Source organism: Numida meleagris, chromosome 1 (assembly GCF_002078875.1).
Source record: "Numida meleagris isolate 19003 breed g44 Domestic line chromosome 1, NumMel1.0, whole genome shotgun sequence".
Lineage (NCBI taxonomy): Eukaryota > Metazoa > Chordata > Aves > Galliformes > Numididae > Numida > Numida meleagris.
The window spans coordinates 172415096-172428304 of record NC_034409.1 but is presented as its reverse complement, the minus strand read 5'-3'; the positions used below and the strand labels follow the sequence as shown (position 1 = coordinate 172428304).

General features: G+C 39.3%; 1 protein-coding gene and 1 long non-coding RNA gene across 5 annotated transcripts in view; one reads left to right on the top strand and one right to left on the bottom strand.

Annotated features, from left to right (window-relative positions):
* Positions 1–13186, top strand: part of BRCA2 (BRCA2, DNA repair associated) — a 43041-nt gene extending 29855 nt beyond the window's left edge. For all 3 annotated transcript variants that reach the window (XM_021378207.1, XM_021378188.1, XM_021378198.1), the window contains exons 17-27: positions 1385–1555; positions 1875–2226; positions 2970–3125; positions 5249–5393; positions 7630–7751; positions 8569–8770; positions 8949–9115; positions 9199–9334; positions 9942–10198; positions 10899–11051; positions 12551–13186. In XM_021378207.1, coding sequence (XP_021233882.1) covers positions 1385–1555; positions 1875–2226; positions 2970–3125; positions 5249–5393; positions 7630–7751; positions 8569–8770; positions 8949–9115; positions 9199–9334; positions 9942–10198; positions 10899–11051; positions 12551–13186 — 2497 coding nt within the window. The remainder of the gene's footprint in view (positions 1–1384; positions 1556–1874; positions 2227–2969; positions 3126–5248; positions 5394–7629; positions 7752–8568; positions 8771–8948; positions 9116–9198; positions 9335–9941; positions 10199–10898; positions 11052–12550) is intronic.
* Positions 5438–12858, bottom strand: LOC110388746. 2 transcript variants are annotated; one of them, XR_002432968.1, is made up of 2 exons: positions 12720–12852; positions 5438–7012 (listed from the first exon to the last, which is right to left on the bottom strand). It is a non-coding gene; the product is annotated as an uncharacterized LOC110388746 (long non-coding RNA). The 2 variants fall into 2 exon arrangements; XR_002432971.1 differs by lacking the exon at positions 5438–7012 and adding an exon at positions 9130–9740 and having other exon boundaries at positions 12720–12858.

The window sequence follows — 13209 nt, the reverse complement described above, 5'->3', positions numbered from 1 at the left end:
TGCTGGAGGTAATCTTGATTATTTTTACACTATTTTCTTGTGAATGGGAAAGATATTTAAGTATTTGCACAAAGCAAGTTATTACTAGATACACTAAAACTTCAGGCAGTCCAACTTCTTGTTCCAGAGGAAGCTTGTCTTTAGCAAGCACCACGAGTGCTCCTGATTCTGTGCTCAGGCCATCTGATACATAGCTTTCCCCACATTCCTTTTTTAGAAACAAAGCAGAGAAACCACCAACATACTGCTGTCTCCCACATAACAGCTAAGGCATTTTTCATGTCAGAATCTGCTCTGGATGTCAGTGTCAATCTGACCCCGGAGCAAGCAATTTGTAGAGGCTCTTCCACGAGCACTGCCTTCAGTTCCTGTGTCTTTTCTGGGTTTGCTGTATGTTAAAACATACGGCTGAGAATAAAAATCCACTGGTTGGTCAGCTGAATCAGTCTCTTTATTCCTTTAAGTATATTAACTAGATCTCCATCAACTTCCATATGCCTTCATTTAGTCATAAGTATTTAGATTCTTAATGTTGGGCTGAGTTCTATCTTCAGTTCCTGAATTGTGTCATTCTTTATAGAAGAACAGAGTATCTCCTAAAGCTTAAGATCGCTCATCACTCTTCTAACTTAATGATAATTAACTTGCTGGTCATACCTGCTCCTTAACTTCCTGTATATTCAGCTACTAAATTGCTTCTTTTCCTCATCCAACCACAGTACTGTTCCTTAAAATCTTGAGCCTTTCTGCCAAGTTGAAAGTTCACTTTTAGTTGGACTGTTCTGATCAGTCTAATGGCCCATTTAAATCACTGGTCTAATTCCTTCTCCTTTAATGAAATGAATGTCCTAGTGACTGGCAGAGTTGGAAAACATACAGGTTTCCAAGCCAACTCATACAGTTCATGGTGGTACAGCTTGAAATTAACGCTGTATGAAGCCCTGCTTAAGCCATCACACAATGGAGAGAAGGAAATACTTCAGTAGCAGTGAAATGTGGTGGTGTTGGGGATGCAGTGAACCATCTAACAAGCAGGGGACATTCCAGGGCTGAAAGAGAGTAGAGCACACCTCTGTCCTTTTGTGCTATGAGCATAACTGCAGGAATGAGAGAAGGCCTGCCCGTGGAGCTATTGCTGGGGTCTAGGGTCTGTTTCAAGAATGCATGCATGTATATACATGCATGCTGCCAATGCTTATAAGGGCAAAACTTCAATATTTCGACAATAACCAGACCAAGCTATGGAATGTAACCTTCCTGTTTACACTGTAATAAACATTCCTTTGTTAATGTTGCCTATGTGCATATGCTGAATACAATGTTAGGAAAAATAAGCAAAACTGACAATGGTTTTCAGATTAATTTGTTAACTGTTAATCTGCAGGGCCCTCTGTGATACTCCTGGTGTGGATCCCAAGCTAATAACAGAGGCCTGGGTTTACAATCATTATAGGTGGATTGTATGGAAACTGGCGGCCATGGAAGTGTCTTTTCCGCATAAATTTGCTAACAGATGTTTGACACCAGAAACAGTGCTGTTGCAGTTGAAATATAGGTAAGCGTGTAGAAACGTATCTGGAGTTGTAATTTTGGGATTCTGTGCTCATGATAGCACACAAATATAGCTCATGATATTACAAAACATCTCTACCTTGTATTTAGTGTTTATCAGAATGTTTGAGCTATTGAATTTATGCATGTTTATATTAAAAGTATGTAGTGCATGTTCTTTGAGAATATTTAAATAACTTCCATTTTTCTACAATGGACTTAATCACGTGGATTAAATAATAGTTTGCAACGATTTATTTTAAGGGAAAACAATGTGATGGATTTTGTTTCCTGTATTAGTGTCACAGATTCATTTTTTGTAGGTATGACTTGGAAATCGATAAAAGTAAACGATCAGCAATCAAAAAAATAACAGAGAGAGATGATGCAGCAGGTAAAACACTTGTGCTGTGTATTTCTAAAATCATATCGCTAAACACCGCTGGATCTCCTAGTAATAGTAATAACAATACGGAAAGTGAAAAAGCAGCAGCAATAATTGAAGTTACTGATGGCTGGTATGGGATTAGAGCTCTTCTGGATCCACCTCTCAAAGCTTTCTTGCATAGAAGAAGGCTGACTGTTGGTCAGAAGATCATAGTGCATGGAGCAGAACTTATTGGCTCTCCAAATGGATGTACGCCACTGGAAGCCCCAGATTCCCTTATGCTAAAGGTAAACCAAATTATTAGTTCAGCTTGATTGGATGTGACTGAAAGATGTAATAATTGTCATTTACTTGAGCCGTGCTGTAAACTGGATGGGCTTTTGTAAACATAAAAGGTTTTGTCTGGGTTTTATAAACAGACAAACTTTTGTTGGATTTTAATAACCAGGTTTGTAAGACACAAGGTAGTTAACACATACTAGTCAATAGAGTTGGAAGAGAAATTAATAGTATCAAATACATAGTATACAAGTACTTTAAGAAAAAAAAAGTTATATAAGATTCTGTCAAGTTTTGCTGCATGTGTTGTCAGTTTCAGCTCCCTAGTACGGCCAAGCATTAGGTTGAGGAAAGTATTAATCCATCATAGACGATACGTAAGGTTGAGGGAGAATGGGGGAAAACAGTTTGGGGGAGGGTGGGCTTGGGTAGGGAGGACTTCATTTGTTTGAGGGTGGTCAAAGTGCTGCGTGAACCTGCAGCATAAAAATGTTGCTCCTCTTGTATGAAACAATGACATATCTCAGAAGTGCTCATTTCCTAGATAATTATAATGCACTAGATTTTTAGTACTTGTTTAGAAGTAGTTTTTCAATGGAAAAAGAAGTCCTGAAATTAATGTATGTTCAGATGTAAAAATGAGAGATTTAGTGAGGTCAATGTGAAAATAGTCATTAACTTGGATGTAATAAGTTGGATTTCCTTTTGACCCATCCATGCCAGTTCATCATTCAACATTTAACTTATTCAGATTTCAGCCAACAGTACGCGATGTGCACGGTGGGATGCAAAACTAGGATTTCATCGGGACCCCAGGCCTTTTCCTTTGCCTCTGTCATCACTGTACAGTGAGGGTGGTGCAGTGGGGTGTGTTGATGTAGTTATTCAACGAACTTATCCTATGCAGGTATGGTACAAGTATTGTATGAACCTAACAGGCTCTATTAGGTCTATATTATCTAATGGCTGGTTGCTGTATCATTCCTCAAATGTGACATAATATGGACAGATAAATTTAAGAGATGGTACCATTATGTGCAATTGGAGCAGAATTGACTCCTGCAGCGTGAATGTTTTTAATTTTTCAGGAGTGGTGTGTCCTGTTGTAAGAATTTCAGCATACACTCAGTGTCTTCTGGATCAGCTTCAAAGAGCCAGAAATTACTGAATGTTAATTGTGTAATCTAAAAGGCACAGTTTTTTTAAAGGAGGAAAAAACATCAAGAGTTTCAACTCTGAGTAGAAATGTGAAATCTGTTCTTTTTTTTTTCTCTTACTAACATACATATCTCTGCAAAGAAGTTAAATGTCATGTAACCATTAGTAAGATTAATTCTTTCTTAAATGTAGCTGGCTATATTGTGTAAGATCTATTGTTTGAAATATTACTGACAGTGCAATGGAATTGCTGTATAACATAGAGTGAAGATGTTTTAGATACAGTCTGACCGTATTTAAAGTCTGTATGGATCTCAAGTGGTAACTACTTGCTTTTTATAACAGTCCCAACTATAAAAAGAAACTGTATTTTTCTTGGTAAGTAGTCCCCTTAATGCTACCAAGTTAGCCAAGATACAACTTGCAGATTTTGTTATCTTTTCTCAGAGAATGCTACACTCAACATGTGCCTGTAGCGTTTCCTACATTGCTTGTTTTCAGAAATGCTGTGTAACTATTGATCATCGTAGAATGAATTCCACAAAAGTAATAGCAATATTTGGCTTGATTCATGACCTTGATATTTAGATGATTATTTTAATGGAGGGAATTGCAACACTCATGTGGATGACATTCTGGTAGAACTAACATTTATTTTGGTCCCAGAAGGGCAGCTGTAATCTCTTATACCATCACAGCAAACGGCTTCCAGTCTGGGGAGGAAAGTGGTGCTTTGTTTCTCACTGTCTCCAGAGATTGACAAGCTGCTATGGATTTCTTTTAAAACACTGAGAATCTTGCTCAGTCATAGCAAATTATAGGAAGACTTGGGCTATCTGTCTCCCTTTTGACTTGTGATTGCTACACTCCTTGACACAATAACTGTACTTAAAGCTGTCAGACTAAATAGCGCAGGAAGTATTAGACCTGCAGTTAACGAGGCACACAGAGCCTATTTCAATAGTTTGCTGTCTCATAAGGATCAGTCCTTCAGCCTTCCTCATCCTACCCTTGCTATACTATCTTGCTGCTTCTCTGTGCCCTGGAGCAGACCCGCTCCTGCCCTATAGCTGATTTAGTTCACAAAACCAGGAGTAAGAAGACAGGAAAAAAAAAAAAAGCAACAAACAAACCAAAAAAGAACCCCACCAAAAAGATAAAAAAGAAAAAAAAAACCCACCTTCAAACAGCTGTTTAATTAGCAAACTAATGTGATCTGGTAGACAGATAAGCACTAAAGCCAGTGCAAGGGAGAGGAAAAACAAAGAGGGAGACTGCTTTCACCAGCAGTTACCTCCTGTGTTTGGCTCGCCTGTCTCCTCAAACCATGCACATAAGGCATTAAAGCATGCCAGTTTTGATAGGATGTTGAAGACAGCTGTTATCCCATGGAACCACTTCAAGCAGAAAGTGTTTAAGGGCATCTCCAGGACAATATCATAGTTCCTTTGCAACATCTTATGTAGCATGCTGAAACAGTACAGTCAATGATGAAAGACAAATCAAGTAAAATGCAGTTCTGGTATATTTTTGAGCTCTGCATTTGCTTTATATCTAAATGTATCTACAGGTGGAATTCAGCTATCTTCTAAATTGCATAATTGATGCCTATTATTATAATCTATGGTTTCTTTAGCTGTTAAATCATACAGGTTTGACTACAACTCAGTTCTGTCTGTATAACCTTAAAGAGAAGATTTACCAGCCAATGCTATTGGTTTTTTGTTTTCTGTTTGTTATACTAAAAGAACTTATGAACTTGTTCACTTTTTAAAGCCTTTTTGCTTAACAGTGACTATTGAAAAAAACCTAGATAAGGTTAAAAATTAAACAAAAAGAAGTTTTTTGTTTGATATTTGTTTTATATTTCAGTGGATGGAAAAGACATCATCTGGCTCATACGTGTTTCGTAACAGCCGAGCTGAAGAAAGGGAAGCTGCCAAGCATGCAGAGGATCAACAAAAGAAACTGGAAGCTCTGTTTGCAAAAGTTCAAGCAGAATTTGAAAAGAATGAAGGTAAAGCTTTCATTATTTCAGAATACATAATAAGAACACACACGTTTTGGACATTTACAGATGAATTTAATGAAACTTGCAAAAACTTCTGGTGATAGAGAAGTGGAGGCTGGGTTTTTGTTTCTGCGGATATTGTCTGTGAGTTGCATTGTTTTGTTGTTGTTTTCTTCACTTCCTATGTGTTACAAAGCCAGTTTTTTTCCTGACTTTGCAACTACCTAGGAGACTCTGTAAACTTGTTGGTAGCCAAGCTACTAAAAAATTACCATTGAGATGACGTTTAGAAAATGATACAAGATCGTAGAATTCATAATTCCATTTTCTTCAAAAAGCCACCACTGTTAACATTTTGCCTAGGGGTGGGTGCTGCTAGGGATGTATCTCAATAGACCTGGACACCAAGACCGAGCACCGGGCAATCTTTGTCACAAACATTGTGAGACTGTGGAGATACGGAGGTCAGTGGAGTTACTAAATGGCACAGAGGCCCTCGTGAGACAGGACATGAAAAACGCTAAGGTATAAATGCCTTCATTGCCTTGGTCTTAAGTAGCAAGACTGGCCTTGAGGAATTCTGTACTATGGAGGCCAGGGAAAGGATTGGAGCAAGGAAGATCTACCCTTGGTGAAAGAGGCTTGGGTTAAAGAATACTAACCCAAGGGTCCGTGGGCCCTTATGGAATGCATACGAGCTCTGGGAGAGCTGAGTGATGTTATTGTGGTGACTGGGAGAGGTGCCTGAAGTCTGGAAGAGAGCAAATGTATCTCCAATCTTCAAAAAGGACAGAAAGGAGGACTCAGACAACTAACTACCGGCCAGTCAACCTGACCGTGATCCCTGAGGTTTTGGAAGAACTGATCTTGAGAACTATTTCCAGCCATGTGAAGGGAAAGAAAGCAATTGGGAATAGTCAGCAGGAATTCACCAGTGGGTGGTCGTGATTGACCAACCTGATAACCTTCTATGACGAAATGACTGGCTTAGTAGATAAGCAGAGAGCAGTGGATATTGTCTGCCTCGACTTCAGGAAGGCTTCTGACACTATTTCTAGTAAGATCCTCCTAGAGAAACTGATGAGGCATTAGGGGTGAGCAGACAGTGTAGTGGCCAGGCCCAGACAGTAGTGATGAGTGGCATGAAGTCTAGTTGGAGGCCAGTCAATTAGACGTGTAGTTGTTCACCCCAGGGGGCAACACTGGGTACAGTCCAGTTTAACATCTTTATTATTGATCTAGATGATGGGGAAGAGTATGCCTTCACCAGATTTGCAGAGAATTCCCTTGGGGTCTTGGTAGACATCAAGTTGAACATGAGCCAGCAACGTGCCCTAGTGGCAAATAAAGGGTAATGGTATCCTCAGATGCATTAGGAGGAGTGCTGGCCAAGGGATGTGATCCTCTCTTTTACTTAAAACTAATGAGGCTACACCTGGAGTGCTGGGTCCAGTTCAGGGTTCCCTGATACATGAAAGATATGGTCACACTGGAGAGAATCCAATTGCAGGCCATGAAGATGATGATGGGACTGGAGTATCTCTTTTATGAGAAAAGACTGAGAGACCTGGGGCTGTTCAGCTGGGAGAAGGCTCAAGGGTGATCTCATCAATGTGTATAAATACCTGTAGGGAGAAAAAATCAGATAATCACCGAGGCTGGAAAAGACAGTCAAGATCATTCATCTAGTCCAACCATCCACCTACCACCAATATTTCCCCACTAAACCATGTCCCTTAGTACAACATCTAAACGCTTCTCGAACACCTCCAGGGATGCTCACTCCACCACCTCCCTGGGCAGTCCATTCCAGCACCTGGCCACTCTTTCAGAGAATAAATTTTTCCTGATATCCAAACCATTCTATGATCCTACGAGTCTACTGTGCTGAAGGAAATCATCAAAGATGAATCATAAAAGATGGTTTAATGAAGACAGCAGTAGTTAATATAATGAAGGTAACTTGGCTTTTAGCCGGTATCCCTGATGTAGAATCATAGAATGGTTTGGGTTGGAAGGGACCTTTAAGATCATCTAGTTCCAACCCCCTGCTATAGGCAGGGACACCTCCCACTAGACCAGGTTGCTCAAAGTCAGTCAATCTATCTATCTGTCCCTATATGGAAGCATTTTGTGGTTTTATTCTAGCGAGCCTACATACTATCATGCTTCCTACATAATTTTCCTTTGCTTTTAAAGTGTACCGGTTGTTGTACTCAGTGTAACAGACTTTTTTCAACAGAGAGAAGTTGCAGAAGAACACCAAGATCGCGCATAGTCACAAGACAGCAAATCCATAATTTGCAAGATGGTGCAGAACTTTATGAAGCAATTCGGAACGCACCTGATCCTGGTTATATGGAGGTAATTGGACAGCCTACCTGGCTAATTTTGAAATGTGTGTGGAATCATTTCCTATATAGTACCTCCTGCTAAATTCAACCACTAAATTACTATTTATTTTTGTCACCTTTTGAAATTTTCTACAGTATGTTTATTAATAAGTAAACGAAGATATACTTAAAAATTTGAAAAATATTTTAATGATGTCCAGTTAAAATAGATGAATAATATCTTAGATTGTAAAGGAGAACAAGCTAAAAATAACAGGACATTTACCTTTTTGTTTATGCCTTTATTAATTAGATGTAGGTGAGTAGTCCTTATCAGCTGTTAAAAATTAAATGCGTGCTTTGCCTTTTGCAAGTCAAGGTCCTTGACTGTCATAAAATCATAATGATCTGTGACTTAATTTGATAAAATGTTATGCATACTTGTGGTGAAGGGATCTGGATCTTGAAGGGTTGGTCAGAACAGAACGACCCAACGATTTCAGCATAAATAACCGTGTTACTTCAGAGATAGCACCTGCTGGGAGGTGTGACTCTTCTTCTTACAGAACTTCTTTGCAAGATGTCTTATTTGTTATTAAGCTGGCAGACATGCCTGTTGTATGAAATAATCCACTTTACTTCTGTGTTTTAAGCGGATTTCTCACTAATTACCACATAACAGCAGTATATAATGTAATACAAAGACAACTGAGCAGCAGCTGAGTACCCATCAAGATTGGTGGCCCCAGCTGTGTTAACATACAACATTTAAAGTCCTAGTAGTGTATCAGTTGAGCTTTTTTTATTAGTTAAAAAAAGATACTGTATATATTTTCTCTTGGTTACAGGGGTACCTCAGTGAAGATCAGTTAAAAGCTCTGAATGCTCACAAGCAGATGATGAACGATAAAAACCAAACTCAGATACAGGAAGAATTCAAGAAGGCTGTAGAGTCTGCAGAACAGGAAAAACATGGTTGTTCCAAAAGGGATGTGTCTACTGTATGGAAATTATTTGTGGTAGACTACAGAAAGCAAGAAAAGCATAAAGGTTAGTACTTGGAAAATTGTAAGTAAGTTTTATCTGTATAGGGTAACTGGTCAACATAACAGGCAGACTTGAAGTTCCCCCACAGTGTTCTAGCTTGAGTATTGCAGTTTCCAGTTTTATTTTAAAAACCTTTATATTAATAATGCACACCTAATATATCCTAATCTGACATTATTAGGAGTGATCCTGAGTATCTGGCGTCCACTGCTGGATGTGTGTTCACTGCTGAAGGAAGGCAGTCGGTACAGAATCTACCAGCTGTCAGCATCGCAGTCCAAAGGAAGATCAGACTCAACTAATGTACAGTTATCAGCAACAAAGAAAACTCATTATGTACAACTATCAGTAAGTGCTTTAGCTATATAAAGATGTATCATTAAAAACCATCGCAATCTATATAACGGTATGGAGGTTGTTTTTTTTTTCAGGTCTCACAGAAGATGCTGGTGCAGATTTTCTTTCCAAGAAAGGCTCTAAAATTCACCAGCTTGTTGGATCCTTCTTTTCAGCCACCATGTGCTGAAGTTGATGTAGTTGGAGTTGTAATATCCATTAGCAGAACAGGTATGTTGTGGACCATGTATACTGTCATTGAATAAGCACTACATTTTTTTATTGAAATAGTCAAAATTATGTTAGTATTATACCTGCATCTCAAGTCTCTTAAAACCAGGTAAGATAACCCATCACCCTAATATGCTGGCAGGTAATTGTTTTCCTAAAGAAAATAATGCCTTTACTTATTTGCTCAGACAGAATTGAGTATCCAAGCTTTTTTTTCAGTCGTTTCCATAAGTGGTAGATGTATATTCTCACATCTGTGTTCAGTGTCTCCAGAAGTAGCATCTTCTGTGTAGGCGAGCTCCCTCTTTTGTGTACAGTGTCATGGAGTGAGTGGAACCCAGCCCAGGGTACACCAGTGGATAATCTTCTGAAGCATTAAGGAGCACTTTTTCACTGCACTTGTTTTCTGTAATCAGTAGGGAGATAATAGAGTAGGATATACATGAGACATCAGACATCTGTTACCATGCCCACAGGCTGCCATGTTATATTTATCACGTAGAACTCTTTCAAAATGTGTGTGACTTTTTCTATAGATACAAACTGCAGTAATAAACCTATACTTAAAGGTTGAAGGTTTAATTCTATTTTTTTTTCTTACTTTTAGGATTCACTAGCATGGTTTATTTATCTGATGAAAGCTACAATCTCGTGGCAATAAAAATCTGGGCAGACCTCAGGCACTTTGCTATTGAAGATATTGTTGTCCGCTGTTCATTCGTTGCTGCAAGCAACCTTCAATGGCAGTCTGAATTCAGGTCAGAAATTCCTGTGCTGTTGGCTGGAGACCTTTCTGCATTCTCAGCCAGCCCAAAGGAAAACCATCTTCAAGAGAAGTTTAATGAACTGAGAAGGATGATAGAGGTAAACCTTCACGTTTTTAGCTTAATGGTTAATTCTGGCTATTGCAGTGTTACGTTTGTCACTGAGAAATCTGTCAGTACTAAGAAAACTTAAGTAATGCACACAATGTTGAATTAGAAGAGATTTTGTTGGAGATGGAGTAAGATGTTAATGCACTTTTCCTGGAGGACTCTCCATATCACCTACTGAATATCTTAACTGGTTTAATTCCCCCGTCCCCCAGCTCAACACCATTGCCTTACACATGTGCCACAGAATCTTCTCTGGCCAGCAAACCCATTTCACTTGTCAACAGGAACCTGTCACAGACTGTTGGACTCTTGCCTTTTTACAGTTGAAATTTACTGTCTTGCTTAGTAGAACACATTCAGTATCAACCAAAGAACTGTTGATTTTATTTATTTATTCTTAATTTCAAATTTAGCTGTGCTAAATAGCACATCTTGATCATGCTTGATCACTTTTTATTGCACAAAAATTTTAAATGTGAATGTTTATTTTTCTTGTTAGCAGTAAAAGAAAGGTCTCTGTTCTTCCATGGAAGGAGCAGCAGACTTCTAAGTTGTTGACTGGATATACAGTAATCTTCTAGTGGGAGTACAGGGAGAATACAAAGCCTAGCTATTTAGTATGTGAGCATGGAATACGTAGATAATTTTCAAAACAGCTATTATGCACTGTAATATGTTCTGCTTTATAGAACGTGGACTCCTTTTGCTCTGATGCAGAAAGTAAACTGATGAATTTGCTACAAAGAAATAGCTCAGTTACACCCATTTTACCTAAAAGATGTGGTCTGGAATGCTTTTCTCCTTCCTCCAACTCAGGACTTTATGCAGAGGATAAAAACTTGGTAAGCTACTGGTAATTAATCTTGGTTTTATACTGATATGATGCACAGGAAGCATATAAGCAGGTCTTATACTGATGGACATGGTGAGTGATCTCTACTCTCAGTCCACCTCATAGGCTCTCTCCAGGGCAGTGCCAGCTGATCAGATGCAATGAAACCTTTGTGTGGGTTAGGATTGTTCCTCAGAAAGAAATCCCTGGACTAGTCTTCCTCCAAGCAGTATATGGAAAATATCCTTCATGGCCTGTGTTTTAACAGCATACTTTAAACACTCTGAATTTCATATGAGGAAAATGAATCCTCTGTTCCCTGTAGACGGTTTATTACCTCCTCAGTCCTGTTGTGAAGATTATCTGACACATCTCCCAAAGAGTGGTCAGGCGCTGGAAGGGGCTGCCCAGGGAGGTGGTGGAGTCACCATCCCTGGAGGTGTTCAAGGAACATCTGGATGTTGTACTGAGGGACATGGTTTACTGGGAAATATTGGTGGTAGGTGGATGGTTGGACTTGGATGATCTTGGAGGTCTTTTCCAACCTTGGTGATTCTGTGATAGACATTACCGGGAGGAGAATTCTTGATCTGTAAGTCTCTCTTCCAGGAGACTGCAGCGTGTGCCCTTGTTCAGAGAACTTACTTCCTGGTCTTTTTTTTTCTAGATATTGCTCACTATTTCGTAGATTTGAAAGGGAAGAGGTGTCACCTAGCAAATGTTTTCATTTTACAGCAGCATTGCCAAAAATGGAATGAAACAGTACTCTAAGCTTCTCTTAAGGCTGCTGGAGACAGGTTGTTCCTGATGCGCACTACTGAGTGCAGTCAGAATACAAATATTTCCTCCCACTAGCTGTGAGGGAGGTGGAAACACACTGATAAAAGGTCGACTGATGAGGACTAAATATGTCTGTGAGTTTTCCAGTTCAGACAAAGTGCTAGTGTTTGATGCTGAAGGTTTAGTGGTATGCATCATTTTATTAAGTACATGAGCCAAATTGAAACAAGTGATCGTTAAGGGTGTTCTGAAGTTAAGCATGTGTTTAAATGATTTGCTGTGTAGTAGCTATCTTGGGCGTGTGTGTTATTATCTCCAAGTTTTTTGGTCTATGTTCTGTCCCTTTTTCCTTCAAACTTTTTCTTCATTCTTCCCTATTTAATAACCCATTGAGGATATTTCCAGTGCAGAAGGCTCTGTTAACTCGATTTTATAATGAGCACTTGGAATTCTTACCATCTGGTGCAGCAAAATTCCTCTGCACTTAACTTAGATCTCAGCCACAACGTAAATGTGCTGTCTTAGTGTGCGTGTAAATGGTAACTCATCAAGTATCGGTACTTGAAAAAAAACAATATTGGTCACTTTCAGAAGTTATCAAACTAAAGTTAACCTGGATGTGAATTATACAGCATTTTTGTATCTGTTTTTTCCCTGTTGTGTGGAAGTGATTGAGGAAGATAATGGGAGGTTTTTTATGCAACATAAAACTTCTCTCTTTTTAACTAGATCTCTTCCAAAATGGAAATGAAGCATCGGAGCCCCTTATTAGCTAGCACACCAAATGCAAAGCTTTTCCCACAAGGGTCAGCAATAACACCTTCACCTGCTGTAAGTAATGAAAACCATCCCAGAAACAGCAAAAAAAGAAAAGCAATGGACTTGCTCAGTTGCATACCTGCCCCTCCACCACTGACACCGATCTGTTCCATCATTTCTCCATCTTTAAAGAAGGCATTTCAGCCTCCGCGAAGTTTGGGCTTACAGCGTAGCAAGTCATCAAAAGAGACAAATCCAAATATTGGTTGTGTCACCCCCAGAAGAAAACCGAGAGAAACTGTCCAGCTTCCTGATAATGACCTGGTTGCTGATGAAGAACTTGCAATGATTAATACACAAGCACTCATACATACTGTACCAGAAGAAAAGAAGATGGATTATGTAAATGAAGACGGTACAAGGGCTACTGATTTATCTGGTGATCTTTCATCCAAAAGTAGTTCCAGATCTGCTAAGGAAGCAAACAGCTCATTGAAAAGCAGGTGTGAAGGAGCTGAAGCTCTCCAGGAGAACGCGGAGGAACCTGAGGGTTCATTGTCAGTCCGCAGAATGCTGCAAAGGCGCAAATCCCGTAAATGCTACTAGATGCACATGTACAGTACTGTGTA